The sequence below is a fragment of the Loxodonta africana genome, chromosome 1 (assembly GCF_030014295.1).
Source record: "Loxodonta africana isolate mLoxAfr1 chromosome 1, mLoxAfr1.hap2, whole genome shotgun sequence".
NCBI classification, from domain to species: domain Eukaryota; kingdom Metazoa; phylum Chordata; class Mammalia; order Proboscidea; family Elephantidae; genus Loxodonta; species Loxodonta africana.
In genome coordinates, this window is record NC_087342.1 from 679,339 (window position 1) to 697,476 (window position 18,138).

General features: G+C 42.8%; 1 protein-coding gene across 1 annotated transcript in view; it reads left to right on the plus strand.

Annotated features, from left to right (window-relative positions):
• C1H3orf52 (chromosome 1 C3orf52 homolog) overlaps positions 1-17,887 on the plus strand; it is a 42,317-nt gene extending 24,430 nt beyond the window's left edge. The window contains exons 4-6 of the mRNA XM_023551835.2: positions 11,615-11,685; positions 16,120-16,301; positions 17,775-17,887. Of these exons, the coding sequence (XP_023407603.2) occupies positions 11,615-11,685; positions 16,120-16,301; positions 17,775-17,779 (258 nt within the window). The 3' untranslated portion in view covers positions 17,780-17,887. The remainder of the gene's footprint in view (positions 1-11,614; positions 11,686-16,119; positions 16,302-17,774) is intronic.
• Positions 17,888-18,138: the final 251 nt, after the last annotated feature.

The window sequence follows — 18,138 nt, forward strand, 5'->3', positions numbered from 1 at the left end:
CTCCTGGAGGAGGTGATACTCTGAACAAGTCTTGAAAGATGAGGTAGGAATGTTGTAGATAAAAACGCATGGAACATTAGAGGATCTGCATAGGGTACGATTGGGATTTACAGAAGTAAGACTGGAGGCAGGAGTCAGATCATTAAGATTTTCCTACTCTTTGGAAAGACATTGAAAGATTTTAATCAGGGCATTGACATGGTCAGATGGGCATTTTAGCTGGTAGAGCAAGACTGGAGACAGAGAGCATAGTTAGAAGGCTACTGCGAGTCCAGGTAAGAAATAAGGACTTGAACTAGGGCAGTGAAAAGGGGCATAAGGAAGATTCAAGTGAGATTTAAGAGGTACTTTCAACTCAATGACTGATTGGTTATTTGGGGCTGAGGGAGAACATGAATCCAGGCTTCTGGTTGAGAAGTTGGTGGTATCACTCATGGGATGGGGAATGTGGGAGAATGAGCCGCCTGTGAAGTATGGGAGCTCTGCAGCCAGACCACAAGGGTTTGTTGGGGCGGTCCTGGTTATCTTGTTAAAGAAGGGGGTTCACAGCCAGACCCAGAAAAATATATGATAAGAAAATCTGAGCAAGACCAGCCTGCCACCCACTAGAGACTCTTCTCTGCATTAGTAGGTTGAATGCAGCGAGTCATTGTCATTGTTATTTGGCTTCTGCTTGGTTCCTCCTGGGCTCCTGGGTGGTGCAAATGGTTAAGCACTCAGTTAGGTTGGCAGTTTGAACCCACCCAGCAGCACCTCAGAAGAATGGCCTGGCAGTCTGCTTCAGAAAGATCACAACTTTGAAAACCCTATGGAACGGAGTTCTACTCTGCACACATGGGGTCACCACAGGTTGGAATCGCCTCAAAGGCAACCAGTTTGGTTTTATTGATTTATTTTGTTTGGTTCCTTTGAAAGCTTCTGAAGGAGGTAATTCTGTCTAGGTCACCCCAGAGTCAGTTTCTGGGTACCCAAGTTCAGGACATTTGATTGCTGCTTTTAACACAGGGCTTGGTACCCTGGATGACTGCTCTGAATCCTCTTCCTTCTTCTCTTCCTTGTTGATATCTTATCTGCAGTTCCCTTTTCCTCCTGTCCTCCCACCTGCTTCTCAGGGCGGGTTGCTCAGTGAATAGCCCCTTGCTACTTTACTTGGGCTTGCTTTTCCATTTGCTGAGTCAGCATCCACATGTGTTATCTGTTACAAACTGGACTCTCTATGTCAAAAGGAAAGAGGCTGTTAACTATTCACCTTAGAGCTGTGTCTCTTGCAAAAAGCCAGACATGAACAGGGTATCCAGGTATTTTTATTTTGTCACTGTGCATTGGCAAAGGAACAGGGGCTGGCAGTGAAACCCGGGGTGAATACTCTGCCTCCTTGAACTGGTTCCTTCTCTGCAAAATGGGAATAGCTGTATATTCCCTGTATACCTCACAGATGCAAATGAGGTTGCAGATAAAGAACTTTGAAAAAGTTTTAAAAAATGATATGATTTACAGATGTTAAAAGGCACAATGAGGTGCCAAGATCCCTGCCCCTGCTCTCTAGCCAAATATGTTCAGGAGCAAAAATGAAGAATGTAGCAATATTACTGTTTTGATTGTCCAGTCAAGAGCCCCTTTCTTTCACTTAGACTAATTTCCAGAAGTTTCTGAATGTGCAAGGTAAATGGGAAGGGGTACTGAAAATTCAATCGTTTCAGGAGGTAGCATATGATCAGGAACTGATGGTACAGAAGGAAGAAGTCCAAGCTGCACTGGAGGCACTGGTAAAAAACAAGTCTCCAGGAATTGATGGAAGGCCCAACAAAGGGATGCAGCTCTGGAGGTGCTCACTTATCTATGCCAAGAAATTTGGAGGACAGCTACCTGGTCAATTAACTGGAAGAGGTCCATATTTGTGGCCATTCCAAAGAAAGGTGATCCAACGGAATGTAGAAATTATCAAACAATATCAGTAATATCACACACAAGTAAAATTTTGCTGAAGATCATTCAAAAATGGTTGAAGCAGTACATCAACAGGGAACTGCCAGAAATTCAAGCCAGATTCAAAAGAGAACGTGGAATGGGTAATATTATTGCTGATGTCAGACGGATCTTGGCTGAAAGCAGAGAATACCAGAAACATGTTTACTTGTGTTTTATTGACTATGCAAAGACATTTGACTGTATGGAACATAACAAATTATGAATAACATTGCAAAGAAAGGGAATTCCAGAACACTTAATTGTGCTCATGAGGAACCTGTATGTAGACCAAGAGAGACTATATGAAGGATGTGGCATCAGGATTGGAAGAAGACTCACTAACAACTACCAGATGCAGATGACATAACCTTGCTTAGTGAAAATGAAGACGAGTTGAAGCACTTACTGATGAAGACCAAAGACTACAGCCTTCAGTATGGATTACACCTCAACATAAAGAAAACAAAAATCCTCACAACTGGACCAATAAGCAACATCATGATAAACAGGGAAAAGGTTGAAGTTGTCAAGGATTTTGTTTTACTTGGATCCACAATCAACACCCATGGAAGCAGCAGTCAAGAAATCAAACAACGTATTGCATTGGGCAAATCTGCTGCAAAAGACATCTTTAAAGTGTTCAAAAGCAAAGATGTCCCTTTGAGGACTGAGGTGCTCCTGACCCAAACCAGGATATTTTCAATCCCCTCATATGTATGCAAGAGCTGGACAGTGAATAAGGAAGACTGAAGAAGAATTCATGCCTTTGAATTTATGATGTTGGTGAAGAATATTGAATATACTGTGGACTGCCAGAAGAACAAACAATTCTGTCTTGAAAGGAGCACAGCTAGAATGCTCCTTAGAAGCGAGGATGGCAAGACTTCATCTCACGTGCTTTGGAAATGTTATTAGGAGGGACCAGTCCCTGGAGAAGGACACCATCCTTGGTAAAGTAGAGGGTCAGTGAAAAGAGAAAGATCCTCGACGAGGTGGATTGACACAGTGGTTGCAACAATGGACTCAAATGTAACAACAATTGTGAGGATGGCATAGAACCAGGCAGGGTTTCGCTCTGTTGTCAAAAGGGTCGTTATGAGTTGGAACTGACATGATGGCACTTAACAACAACAACAACTGGAAAATTATGCCCTTTTCCTTGCTTTTTTGTCTTGCTGTCTTAAACACAGTTTTCCCTAACCCCTTTCATATCTCACTGCCAGATTTTTCTTCCGAGTAATGCTTGGAAGCATTACTCTGCTTAAGCCAATCCATTAGCTATGTGGTGTAATACCTCACCCCTTCCTTGATTCAGGAGTTCATGATGACATCGCTGATCATCTAGTAAAGACGTCTCTGTTACTCTGGGATCTGGTTTCTAATTTGCTGCTGTGTCAGACTCTGGTAGTCAGTTCCCTGGGGTCCTAGCTCAGTTTGCACTCAGCCCAGCCCCCTAGGCAGTGTTGCAACGGGTGAGGAGTACCCACCCCCCCACCCCACCACCCAATCCATCTCATCTTCCTTGGGCACAAAGTGGACAGTAAAAAGAACAGCTCCCAAATGTGTAAATACATCCTAATTACATCAGGGAATCATACCACCCAGAAGAACCTTAGAACAGACCCCACAGGTCATCTAATGCACCCTTCCGTCACAGCATTAATATATTTTTTTTAATTTTATTTTGTGCCTTTTTTCTTTTCCTCCTTGTGGTACTTCTGTTAGGTGGGTGTAGGATTTCTTATACTGATCCAGTGTGATTTTAACTTATCTTTCATATTTTTTTATTTCCTTTGTTTTGTTCAACATTCTGACAGATTCCCTTGATTTTATTTTCCAGCCCTTTTAATACATGTAAAAACTTTTTAGCAACTGTTATTTTTAATTTCCTGTAACCCTTTCTTGTTTTCTGATTTTTCCTTTTTCTATAGAAGCCTCTTTTGTTTCTGTTTTGATGATGGCTCGTTTACATTTATGGGACACCAGGGTTGCATCCCAGGTTGATGTGAGTAAGACACCCCTGGCCAGTTCTACCTAGGGAGATGAGGGGCATCCCCTAGGTAGAGATATCTGCTGTGTTGGCAGTTAAATAAATAAGGTCCCTTGCAATGCCTGGTACCTGGTATATACTTGGTTTACTTTGGGATGTTCTCTTCCTCCTGTTTATCAGCGGGTTAACTTAGCTTAATGCGTTTGCTATGATGGAGCCAGCCTTTTCATTTGTCACTACTCTGTGCCATTAGAAAAATGAGCAAACTGTACAAGACTACTGCAAGCCAAGTCATGTCAACAGCTGTAGCCTTCTTCACTTCATCCCTTTCATGGTTTGTGCTTTTTTTTTTTTTTCCTAATTCAGGCTTATTGAGGCATAATTTATATACAGTAAAATTCACCCTACTTGGATGTAGTTCGGTGAGTTTTGAGAATAGTATAATTATATAACTACTACCACAGTTAAGCTATAGAATAGTTTCCTCACTCCAGAAAATTCCCTTGTGACCCTTCTCAAATCTTTCCTCTTGACTTTTGGATTTCTTCTAGTGTTTAGTGATCAACCCCATAGGTGACCATTGCGGGTTTTTCCTGCCGTTGGTGGATCTCTTTCTCTAGTGAGTATCAGGGCTGAGAGGGGCTGATACTGAGCTCTGTGAATGTGCTGGAACATGCTGACTGTAGGGCTTTGCAGAAGGGCATGTGGTTGTCGGTAGGAAGGCAGCAGTTCTGCAGCTTTTGCCTGAGCTCCAATTTAGCACCTGTAATTGCTTTGATGTAAGGGTATTTTTTTTTTTTAAGGGTATAGGAATGGAGTGGGAGAAGCTCTCAGGACCAGCTATTCCATATATAGTCCTTTTTTTTTTTTTTAAATTGTGCTTTAGGTGAAAGTTTACAAAGCAAATTAATTTCTCATTAAACAGCTAATACACAAATTGTTTACTGACATTGGTTACCAACCCTGCGATGTGCCAACATTCTCTCCTTCTCCACCCCTGGTTCCCTGTTTCCATTTTTCCAGTTTTCCTGTCCCTTCTTGCCTTCTCTTTGCTTTTGGGCTGGTGAGCCCATTAGTCTTGTATACATAACTGAACTATGAAGCACATTCCTCACGTGTGTCATTGTTGGCCATATAGGCCTGTCTAATCTTTGGCTGAAGGGTGAACCTCAGGAGTAACTTCAGTACTGAGTTAAAAGGGTGTCCAGGGGGCATATTCTCGGGGTTTCTCCAGTCTCTGGCAGACCAGCAAGCCTTTTTGTGTGTGTGTGAATTCAAATTTTGTTCTACATTCTTCTCCTACTCTGTCCAGGACCTTCTATTGTGATCCTTGCCAGAGTAGTTGGCTGTGTTAACCAGTCACCATCTAGTTGTTCTGAATGCAGTCTGGTGGAGTTTGTGGTATTGTGGTCCCTTAGTCCTTCAGACTAATCTTTCCTTTGTTTTTCTTCATTCTCCTTTGCTTCAGCAGGGATGTGACCAGTAGAAGTATCTTAGGTGGCTGATCGCAGGCTTTTAAGACCCCAGACACTACTCACCACAGTCGGATGTAGAACATTTTCTTTACAGGCTACGTTATGTCTGTCAGTTAAGCTAGATGTCCCCTGAAACCCTCAACCCTCAACCCTCAGCCCAGTAACTCTGTCCCTCAGGGCATTTGGATGTGTCTGTGAAGCTTCTATGACTTTACCCTGGTCAGGTTGTGCTGACTTCCCCGGTATTGTATACTGTCTTACCCTTCACCAAAGTTATCACTTATCTACTATCTAGTTAGTTTTTTTCCTTCCCTACCCCTCCCCTCTCTTGTAACCATCAAAGATTGTTTCTTTCTGTGTGGGAACATTCTCATGTGTTTTTATAATAGTGGCCTCATACAGTATTTATCGTTTGTTGTGATTGACTTATTTCACTCAGCATAATGCCCTCCAGCCTCCAGATTCATCCATGTTGTGAGATGTTTTGAGATTCATCATTGTTTTTATGGTTGCATAGTATTCCATTGTGTGTATGTACCATAGTTTGTTTATCCATTCATCTGTTGATGGACACTTAGATTGTTTCCATCTTTTTGCTGTTGTGAATAATGGTGCAGTTAACGTGAGTGTGCATATGTCTATTTGTGTGATGGCTCCTATTTCTCTAGGATATATTCCTAGGAGTGGGATAGCTGGATTGTATGGTATTTCTATTTCTAGCTTTTTTAGAAAGCCCCATTGTTTTAGGCTGGGTCATCTAGAGAAGTAAAACCAGTAAAGTGTATAAATATATATACAGAGATATTTATATCAGAGAAATGGCTCATGCGATTGTAGACGCTGGAAGTCTCAAGTCTGTGGATTAGGATAGAAGCTTCTCCTGATTCATACAATCGCAGGAGCTGGCAAACCCAAGATCAGTAGGTCAGAAAGCAGGGCTCTTGCTCACAGGCTGTGAATATCAACGAATCCCAAGATTGGGAGGCAAGGCCACAAGGCTTCTCCTGATTCACATAGCTGCAGGGGCTTTTGAACCCAAGATTGGCAGGTTGGAGAGTGGGGCTCCTCTCACAGGCTGTAAAGATTGACAGATCCCAAGATTGGCAGATAGGCTGATAGCTCAAGTCCCAAGAACCAGAGGTCAGATGAACAGGAGGCAGCCACAGGACCCAGAGTGAGCAAAAAGCCAGAATGTCTGCTTATATTCAGATGCAGGCCATACCCCCAAGGAAACTCCCTTTCAACTGATTGGCTACTCACAGCAGATCCCATCATTGGAGTGATCACATATAAACACTGAGAATCATGGCCCAGCCAAATTGACACACACTCTTAACTATCACAGCCATATCATTTTCCAAAATGGCTGTATTATTTTGCATTTCCACCAGCAGTGCATAAGAGTTCCAATATCCCCATAACTTCTCCAACATTTGTTATTTTTTGTTTTTCTTTTTATTCATGTCACTAATGTCAGGGTGAGATGGTGTTTCATTGTATTTTCATTTGCATTTCTCTAATAGCTAGCGATCATAAGCATTTCCTCATGTGTCTGTTAGCCACCAGAATGTCTTCTTTGGTCAAGTGTCTGTTCATATTCTTTTCCCATTTTTTATTTGGATTATTTGTCTTTTTGTTGTAGAGGTGTTGGATTTTCCTGTAGATTTGAGAGATTAGACCTTTGTCAGATTTGTCATAGCCAAAATTTTTTTCCCAGTCTGTAGGTTCTCTTTTTACTCTTTTGGTGAATTCTTTTCATGAGCTTAAGTGTTTAATTTTTATAAGTTTCCAATAATCTAGCTTATCTTCTAATGTTTGTGTATCATTAATTATGCTTTGTATCTGTTTATGCTATATATTAGGGCCTTTACTGTTGACCCTATTTTTTATTCCATGATCTTTATAGTTTTTGGTTTTATATTTAGGCCTTTGATCCATTTTGAATTAATTTTTGTGTATGGTGTGAGGTATGGATCCTGTTTCATTTTGTTTAAAGATGGACATCCATTTTTGCCAGCACCATTTGTTGAAAAGATTGTCTTTTCCCCATTTGATGGGTTTTTGGGCCATTGCCAAAGATCAGATGGCTGTAGGTAGATGGATTTACATCTGGATTCTTGATTCTGTTCCATTGGTCAATGAGTCTGTCCTTGTAACAATACAGGCTGTTTTGACTACTGTGTCTGTTTAGTAGGTTCTAAGGTCAGGTAGTGTGAGGCCCCCTACTTTGTTCTTCTTCAGTAATGCTTTCCTTCTCCAGGGCCTCTTCCTTTTTCATATAAAGTTAATGATTAGCTTTTCCTTCTCTTTGAAGAATGCTGTTTGTATTTGGATGGGGATTGCATTGTAACTGTAGATTGTTTTGAGTATAATTGACATTTTCACACTGTTGAGTCTACCTATCCATGAGCAAGGTATGTTTTTCCATTCATGTAGATCTCTTTTGGTTTCTTGCAGTAGTGTTTTGTTGTTTTCTTTGTATAGGTCTTTTACATCCCTGGTTAGATTTATTCCTAAGTATTTTTTTTTTTTAGGGGCTCCATCATGGCTTTAATTAATCAGCTAAGTTTAAAATTTTCATAAGAGTCTACTGTGTGCAAAACACAGTACTGGGCCCTTAAAATAAATAAAGGAAGGAAAGGAGGGAGGGAAGAAGGACAGACATGATTCCTGCCATAATAAACTCAATCTAAAAGAAAGAGCCATTATTATTATTGTTATTATTATTAGTTAGTGCTTTAAAAAGTTCCCCTCTCTAGCATCCTCATTCTCCTCCCTGCCATTCAGAGCAGCCTAGGAAAGCTGCTTTCTTAGCCCTGGAGTTTTCTATGTGACTCTTGGCCTGTTGGCAACGTTCTTTTCTCTGGGGCTCAAGAACTATAACTGGGTAATTTTTTTTTTTACAAAGTTCTTATCATTTCATATTTCTTTCCTCTTTGATCTTCAGAAAGAGACACTTTCTTTCATTGCTTCATCCTCATGGGACAGTGTGGTAAAATGTGAGGAAGCTAGGTTTTGGTGTCTGTAAGACCTGGGGTTGGGGAGCAACGGTGGTTCAGTGGTAGAATTCTTGCCTTGCATGTGGGAGACCCATGTTCAGTTTCTGCCTGGTGCATCTCATGTGCAGCTGCCACCTGTCTGTCAGGGAGGCTTGTGTGTTGTTTTGGTGCTGAACGGGATTCACTGGAGCTTTCAGACTAGACAGACTAGGAAGAAAGGCCTAGTGATCTACTTCCAAACGTCAGCTAAGGAAAACTCTGTGGATCACAAAGGTCCACTTCACAACCATTCATGGGGATAGTGCAGGACTGGGCATCTTCTCCCATTGTGTGTGGCCCGTACTGTACCCATGACCATCGAGTCAATTCTGACTCATAGCAACCCTGTAGGACAGAGTAGAACTGTCCCATAGGGTTTCCGAGGGGTGGCTGGTGGATTCAAACTGCTGACCTTTTGGTTAGCAGCCATAGCTCTTAACCACTACACCACCAGGATTTTCATTGTGTGGGGAGTTGCCATGAACTGGGGGCTGACTTGACAGCAGCTAACAAGAACAACAAGACCGGATATTGAATTTTGTCTTCAGCACTTGCTAGCCGAGTGACCTTGGGCAGATTCTTTAACCTCTCTGAGCCTTGTTTTCTTTATCAGTAAAAAGGGGGAAACGTATCAGTGCCTGTTCTGTCAGGTTCTTGTAAAGACTATAGCAGTAAAGACACAGTTACAGGAGGACAGATAGTAAGTGCTCTAAGTCTCTCTGCTCGCCTTTGAGAGATTGAAATGTTGGCCAGGTGCATTAAGTGGGGATTTATTTCTAGAATTGCAGCCTCCTTTGAAATTGGCTGCTCCCAAGATGGGCAGAATTCCTCTCAGGGCCCTTCTTTTTTTGGTATGTCTTGCCGCTTGCTATTGGTATACAGTAATGCAGCGCTAAGCAGCAATGGCTGCTGCTGGGCACAACTGTCTCAACACAAGGGTGCCTGTGGATGCCAGAGAGATTTTCAGAACAACGTCAGGGATGAGACTTCAGGCTGGGGTGGGAATGGGTCTGGCCACGACCCCCTCAGCCCCAGAGCTGGGCCCCTGCCGATGCAACCACATTGTTGCACAGTTCTCCTGAATAATGCTAGAGCCCATCTGTGGACAAGGCATGTAACCTTCAAATGTAAATTAAAAAAAAACAATGTAAATGAGTTTCTGGGGTACTCCTAGGTGAGGGTTCACATCTCTGAAACACGATGAAAAGATTAATCAAACCTGAGAGAAGATATTTGTGACATAAAACTGATGGCTAGTACCCAGAGTATAAAACCATCTCAGAAAAATAAGAAAAAGACAGACAGCCCAAGGGAAAGAAAGGAAACTAGTACGCAAATTCAGAGGTGAGAAATCCCAAAGAATTAATAAACACATGAAAACATGCTCAGCCTCACTAGTGCATAAGACAGTGCAAATTAGAATGACTCAAAACACCATTTTCTACCTATCAGATTGGCAAAATTTTTTAAATCTGATAATAGTAAGTGCTGACAAGGATATAGGAAAGAGAATACTTATACGTTGCTGATGGAGTCCCTGGGTGGTGCAAATGGTTCTCTTCAGTTGCTAACGGAAAGGTGGCAGGTTCAAATCCACACAAGTGCCTTGGAAGAAAGTCCAGATGATCTCCTTCGGAAAAACCAGCCATTGAAAACCTTGTGGTACACAGGTCTGTTCTGACACACGTGGGGTTGCCATGAGTTGGAATCAACTCCTTGGCAACTGGTTAGTTAGTTACAGTGCTGATAAAAACCAACCAAACCAAACCCATTGCTGTCGAGTTGATTCCGACTCATAGCGACCCTACAGGATGGAGTAGAACTGCCCCATAGGGTTTCCAAGAAGCGGCTGGTGGATTCGAACTGCCAACCTTTTGGATAGCAGCCTAACTTTTAACCACTGTGCTATCAGGCCTCCTCATTGCTCATAGGAGGGTAAAATGGAGAGCAATTTAGCAATATTTAGTTAAATTGTAGTCAAATAGATGGCAACTGGTACTGATAGTTAAGTTGAAGATGTACCTACATAACCCTTGGACCCAGCAATTCCATTTCTTGGTGCAAGAAGAGACGCACAGAAATTCCCATGAACAATTCCTTCAGCATAATTTGTGATAGAGAAAAACTGGAAACAAGTTACATGTTCCTCAGTAGGGAAACGGGTAAGCTAATGCAATCAGGTACTGAAATCTCTACAGGAGTTAGATTGAATGAATTCCACCTGTATGTACCAATATGGATACATCTCAACTGTAATTTTGAATGATAAAAAAAGCAAAGTATAGAAGATTGTGTCCAATATGGGATCTTTTATTTGAATAAAAATATAGGTTGCTATTTTTGCATAAGCAGTAGATTTACAAAAGTATGCATGGAAAGTATATGTACTGACTTCAGAATAGTGATTACTTGTAGGGAAGGGAGGGAAGGAAAGTGGAATTACTGTGTAGCACTAGCTTTAGCTTTATTCCCTTTCTTAAAGAACTGAACTAACTATGGCCAAATCTGAAGGTATGACATCTAGGCATGGAAACACGGATGTTGGTATGATGTTAATGTTGGCATATTTCATGCATAAAATAAAACCTCCATATCTTTGCAATGGTAGGCCAGCTCCACTTTGTCCCCTGGTCCAGGGGAAAGTACTATACTTCTTAACTTAGCCTGGCTGTTTCTCCTGATATCAGGAGGCTCCGGAGAAAGGAGAGAAGTGCACCTTCGGCAGTGACCCACTGGGTACTCAGTGGCCTGTGCTGCCAGTCCTTCACAGCCACTTTGGAGTATTCTCTCCTTCCTGTGGACCTTGAGGTCTGTGTGGTCTCCAGCTGCTGACCGGTCTCACTGTTAAGGCCACAAAGTGTCCATACAATGTATAAGATGTTGAAAAACCCCAGCCTTGTTGCTTGGTCCCTATTAAAAAACAAAACAAAACAAAACCCAGTGTCAGGTCCCTATTGGATTCTTTTATATGGGTGCTAACTTGAGTTGTGGTTTATGGTGGGTGCTACAGAGCCTCTGGATAAGTTAATTCCTGGCTGGAGTGGAATCTCTGTGTCTAGGAGTCGTTTTGCTTTTACAGGTTATATGCAATGTGATCCATCAGTAATGCGTGTGTTTCTTTGGTTTGCTGCTCTTTGTTTTAGCTCACAGCTGTGTACAGTTCATCGCCATCTCTGAGTCACTATTTTACTTCAGTTGAAATAGCGGATTTCAGGTAAGAAAGTGGAACGTTACCTTTAGGTCTCTTTCTCTGATAAGAGATACCGTCACCATTTACGCCGGACGACTTCCTGCATCTCAGGGCACTGAGGGCAATGTCTCAGGCATCTAGCGCTGCTGTAACAGAAGTACCACACATGGGTGGCTGTAACAAACAGAAATTTATTTTCTCATAGTTAGGAGGCTGAAAGTCTGAATTCAGGGCACTGGCTCTAGGGGAATGCTCTCTCTCTGTCGGGTGTGGGGGAAGGTCCTTGTTTCTGGGCTCCTTGGCCATCTTCATGTGGTGTGACGTCTATCTTCCCCCAACTCTGCTTGTTTCTCTGTCCTGATCTACTCTTTTTATATCTCATAGGTGATAGGCTTAAAATATACCCTACGCTGATATGGCTTCTTAACATAACAGAGAAAACCCATTCCCAAGTGGGATTATAACCACAGGTATAAAACCCATTGCCGTCGAGTTGATTCCGACTCATAGCGACCCTATAGGACAGAGTAGAACTGTCCCGTAGGATTTCCAAGGAGCGCCTGGTGGATTTGAACTGCCGACCTTTTGGTTAGCAGCCGTAGCTCTTAACCACTATGCCACCAGGGTTTCCAACCACAGGTATAGGGGTTAGGATTTATGACACATGTTTCAAGGGGACACAATTCAATCCATAACAGGCACCAGTAATAGAATCAGAGTGTCGGTGCTAGCACGGTCTTTGGAGACCAACTTGCTCAACTCCCTTGTTTTATGAATGAGAAAAATGAGCCCCAGATTAATTATACGATTCAGCCAAGGTCACATGGAAGAAAGGAAAAGCCAGTTTTGGCAAACCATCCCTTTTGAAAGTGGGTATTCGAATAAGTTAAGGGGAGAAATAGAAATAAAGCTCAGAAAATGATGTGATGTAAATTATATAATCCGTTCACCGGCTTTAGCTCTGGAGGGGCACAAGCAATACAGTAATACATTCTTCTCGTCTATTATTGAAGATATAAAGATAACCGTAAAAACCATAACCCGTTGCCATCGGGTCAATTCAGACTTGTAGCAACCCTATAGGAAAGATTAGAACTGCCCCACAGAGTTTCAAAGGAGCACCTCGTGGATTTGAACTGCCAGCCTTTTGGTTGGCAGCCATAGCTCTTAACCACTATGCCGCCAGGGTTTCCATATAGACTACAGGAAAAGCCTGCCTTCCCTACTCCTCAGTGTTTGTGCCAGTCAGTTCCACAACATAATCTATTCCATTCCCTTCTACAAAGTTAACAGCCATCAACAGTTGGGAATGATTTCTTCTAAACATGTATTTACTATGTATTTTATATAAAATAAGGAGCCCTGGTGGTGCAGTGGTTAAGCGCTTGGCTGCTAACTGAAAGGTCAGCGGTTTGAACCCACCAGTAGCTCCTTGGGCAAGGAGCAGTCTTCTTCTGTAAAGATGGCAACCTTGGAAACCCTACGGGGCTCTTCAACTCTGCCCTGTAGGGTTGCTATCAGCCAGAATTGTCTCGATGACAATTGTTTTTTTGTTTGTTTGTTTTATTTTATACATATGGCAGATAAACACACACATATATTTTTTCTTTTTTAATACCCCCCTAATCTTTAATATTCTTGGGATGTAAACAGAAGGGTGTATGTGTGAAGAAAAGTCATTTTATTACCGTTTTGTATTATTAGGACTTATTAGGACTATAGTAGGTGATTTAGACAAGATTTACACGACAACTCTTTATTATCCACTGGTCCTACATATCTCTGTGATGTGACCAAATAGACCAATGGCTATATTATATTGGAATCCCCCTCCCAGACTATAAATTTTACAAACCATAATGTTGGTAGACCTGGGCAGGGAAGCACATAAAATAGGTGGTAGCACCATGAGGTAGGACCAAAACAGGTTGCCTTGGCAATAATACTATGTCCTTTTTTATAGACCCCCAAGGTTCATGTTGCTTCCTGGTGACATCTTTTGGCATTGCTGATTTTAATCATATAAAATCCACTGCAGTCAAGTTGATCCTGACTCATAGCGACCCTACAGGACAGAGTAGAACTGCCCCCATAGGGTTTCCAAGGAGCTCCTGGTGGATTTGAACTGCTGACCTCTTGGTTAGCAGCCGTAGCTCTTAACCACTGTGCCACCAGGGTTTCCTTAATCATACAGCACTGGTATTAAGCTGAGAATAGAGAAGTGAGAAGTGCATAAAATGATTAACTGATCAGATGAACATTCGTTCCTTTTCCATCTTATAATTCAAAGACCCAGGCAGAGCTGAGACAGGAAAGACCCTCAAAGCTTTAAGGGCCTATCCAAGCATCTGGCGCCATGTTGTGAACCTAGAGGAGGTGGGATTGCACGGCATTGGGAAAACTCAGAAAACTGAGTAAATTGTGGTTAGAATCTAGCCTAGACGTAATGTTAGAGACACTGTTTTTTCAGTTATTTGAAAGAAAACTCAGGGTTTTAGTATTTTGGAGAAAGAAATTCTATCTGGAAAACATTTTTGTTTCAGTTGAAAAAGTCTAGGCACAGTTTCTAAAATGTTGAATTGAGAAATGAAAGCCATCGCCTTGGAAAGGTACATCTGCTCCCACTTGTGGGCCAGAGATGGAGAAGTCCCTGGCATGTAAGTGTGGCATCTGGCCTTGGGCCTGACTGGCCCAGCAGAAGCCTGGGAAAAATCCCCTTTGGCTCATAAGCTCCTAGACCTGCTCGGTTGTGGGCAGCTGAGGTGCAGCCCACGGGTTCACTGCTCCCTGAAAATCCCACTCCTCTCCTGGAAATTCAGCCTTATGTAAATCCTCCTGTGACCTGACAGGACTGGAAGAGGTTGGGCTAGCCAGGTGATTACACACTCTTCTCCTCCCATTCGGCTTCTGGCCTGTCTCCTGAAAGACAGCTTCTGGGCCTCTTCATAAGCCTCGTCCCGGGTCCTGGCCCGTGGGCGTGCAGGTGGCTGCCCGTAAAGGTGTTGGCCATCATTAGTGTTAATTAGAGGGTGGAGCAGAGGGAACGTGTAAGGTCACCTGCTAACTCGGGTAACCAGATTAGAATCTGAAAGTGCAGTTTTCAGCCCGTCTGCGGTACTTACAACTGGCGTCCTTGAAACCGTGAGTTTCTCCAGAGTCCAGACTGGGCATTCATTTGAATCACAGCGTTTGGCATACTTCTTGGTTGTTAATGAACAAAAACAAAGAAGAAACAGTTGCTGCAAAGTTGATTCCAACGCATGACCACCCAGTGTGTGTCAGGGCAGAACTGTGCGCCACAGGGTTTTCGATGGCTGATTTTTCAGAAGTGGACCGCCAGGCTTTTCTTCCAAGGTACCTCTGAGTGGACCTGAACGTCAAACTTTTTGGTTAGCTGCTGAGCGCATTAACTACTTGCACTGCCCAGGGATTCCTCTTGGCCCTACTAGGGTTTATTAACTGAACTGACAGCCACCTCAATCTGTGCGTATTGGCCTAGGGGACTTCTGGCCACAAGGGGAACTACTTGCCTGTCCACCACAGGAGCAAAGTTATGTAAAACCTGCCGTAGGGTGACAGTCCCAGATGTGGCCGCCTGTTAATTATTTTATTGCTAGTTCTTAATCTGGGCCATCTTGAACCAAAGTAAGAGGGTAATTGTGAAAATCTTGATGTTGAGGTGGCATTTAGCTAGTGGTATAAAGCTATGAGTTAACTGAGGGGAGCCACATGGTTATTTTTATTTTGGATATGGGAAAGATAAGTTCTAGGAAGATGAAAACTCCACTCTCTTAGGTCCCATTACTGCGAGTTACAAAGTTTGGTCTTCCTGCCTTAGGGACCTCCGGAGCTGGACATGGGACAGAAAAAGTTCTTCACTTTGGGGACCAGCCAGGGAGGTATCATTTGTGGCTGATGCACACAGCAGTCTGTGGAACTTCGAGTTGAGGAAGGAGCTCTGGACCCAGTGAAGGGCGCCTTGGGATTTTACCTTAAACATGTTTATAGGTGAAATAAAGGCCTGGTGAAACAGAATAGCTCTGACACAGTTGGGAGGCAGGGAGAAGGGGCAGGGTAACAATGTGGAGGAGGAAAGTTCTGAGGAGAAAAGGGCAGGTTTACCTGGCTTGTCCTAGGGGATCTAAGGTAAAGGCTGGTAGACGACGTGTGTGCCAAACCTTGGGTCTTCCTTGGGCAATAGCTGGGCTCCTTCTCTCCCTTGGGTACCTCTCCCAGTGGGCTCCTGAGGGGTACTGGGTGGAAGGAGGAGACTAGAGTCACCTCCAGTTTTGTGATGAGACTATGGAAGAGGATTCTTTTAGGACAGCGCTCCCTACTCTGTTGTGCTTGAAGGATCTGCTATACTAAGAAATCTTAGAAATGTAAGAAACCTGACTGCTCACGCTGATTTCCCATGTTGCTATGTGTGTTTCACTGCCTGTTTGGGTTGCCTTTCAGTGGTGACAATGCCACAATAACTTACCACCTGCAATTTGGGGTTCCATCGGAAGATGCCAGTTTTATGAAGTATATGATGAGTGAAGAGTTGGTGCTGGGCCTTTTGCTACAGGACTTCCATGAGCAGAGCATTTCTGGTTGTGAAAATCTGGGGCTTGATCCATCATCCTTCTCACTCTTTGGTAAGTACAGCAAGTAAAGAAGACCAAGTTGTGATGATAAGCAAGTGATCAGAATGGGGACCTACAGTTTGGTTTGGCAATTTCGATGACGTGGTGCTGTGTCAGACCACTCACTAATTCATTCACTGGCCTGGGTGTTTTGTGAGAAGGTGATGTTCCAGGCTCTGCAGATGCTACACAGCCCCTGCCCCCTATAACCAGTCTGAGCAGTTGGAGAATAAATCTAGAAGAAATAATAAAAGTATAAAGGTGAGGATTGCTAAGCCTTTCCTTGTCGCAGTTACCCAAATTTTAATACTTACCCACAATATCACTAGCAACCGTCACAGAAACACTGTAGTTTCACAAAAGAAGTAAGTGTTGAAGAATTTGAAATGAAGAGTATAGCTAAATTGTTGAAAAAATATCCCAAGATGAAGAACGTATTTTTTTTTTCCTGTTGAAGGCCGCTGAGTCCATGAAGACATTAATTTTGTTTTGGGTGCTGTCCAGTTGATTACAACTCATGTCAACCCCATGTGACAGAGTAGAACTGCCCCATAGAGTTTTCTAAGCTGCCATCCCATAAGGAACAAATCAACAGGCCTTTCTCCCACTGAGCCACTGGGGGGGTTCAAACTGCCAATCTTTCAGTTAGTAGCTGAGTGCTTAACCAGAGAGGGGCATAAAAAGGCAAATTAATTTATCTCCTTAAAAGCTATAAAAATAGTTTACTCATCTACTTTTAACACTCAGAACAGAACAAAGAAATTTGTATTTTGTTTAATAAATGTGGCAAACACTGTGCTTGTCAGATTCTGAAAATTTTAACACTGGCACAAAGCTGGGGAAAAAGGAGGGTGGGGATGTGAAGTGACTTCAAGCCTTTGAAATGTCCTTCCATTGCGTTTGTACTGAAGCTTTGTCCTTTATGTATCATCTCTCCTCATTTTTCACTTCTGATTCCTCACTTGGAGTCAGATCAGCTCTGACTTAGTCCATGATGGCAGCCATCTTGGATATTCTACATTCTCATCCACAATACGTCAGAAACATTCTCTGGTACATTAGCAGGTGCCCAGTAAATACTAGTTGAATGAATGAAAGAAACACGTTAGAAGGAGATGTGGTCAGCAGCAGGCACAGTACCTGCAGCCTAGAAGAACAGTGCAGAAAGATCATAAAGTGCAAATGTGTCACCACATAGCGACAGAATGGGTGTTGATGATGATGGCCCTTATTTATCACCAACTTAGTTTTTTTTTAGTACCAAAAATACACAAGTGATAAACGTTATCTGCCTTTTGAAAAGTGTTCAGAATTGTGCGTGTGTGTGCTGACTGAAGCGTAAACTTCCTCTGGTAGAAATTTACAAACATGCCAAATATTACCTAAGGCTTTATGTTCAAATCCAGTGAAACAATAAAAACATTAAATGTGTAAAACTAGCATGCTTTTAAAAATTAGTGACTTTTGTTTGTATTTTCTTTTCAGACTGAAGTGGTGGAGGTTGATCTATGTCCAAAAGCAGTGCTCCACTGAGTTTTGGAGATGAAGAGAATTCATTTCATTTTACAGAAAAGATTCTGTGAATTAATGTAGAAGGTCCTGGCAATGACTGGAGGAGTAGGGGCGGACCTTTCTCTCCTGATTCTGCACAAGACCTGGTCTAGTTCCATGTTCAGCAAAAAGGCACCTGAAAACTGCCCCTCTTGGGTGCAAAACCAGATGGGGTCCGGGGCCAGAGTGGATGGGGGTCACTGCTTTCCTTGAAGCACTGGCTGCCTCCACCCACACGTGGACACTTTCTCGTTAGTGCCGGGTGGTACACTGCCGGGGGCACCTGCTAATCCGTGCC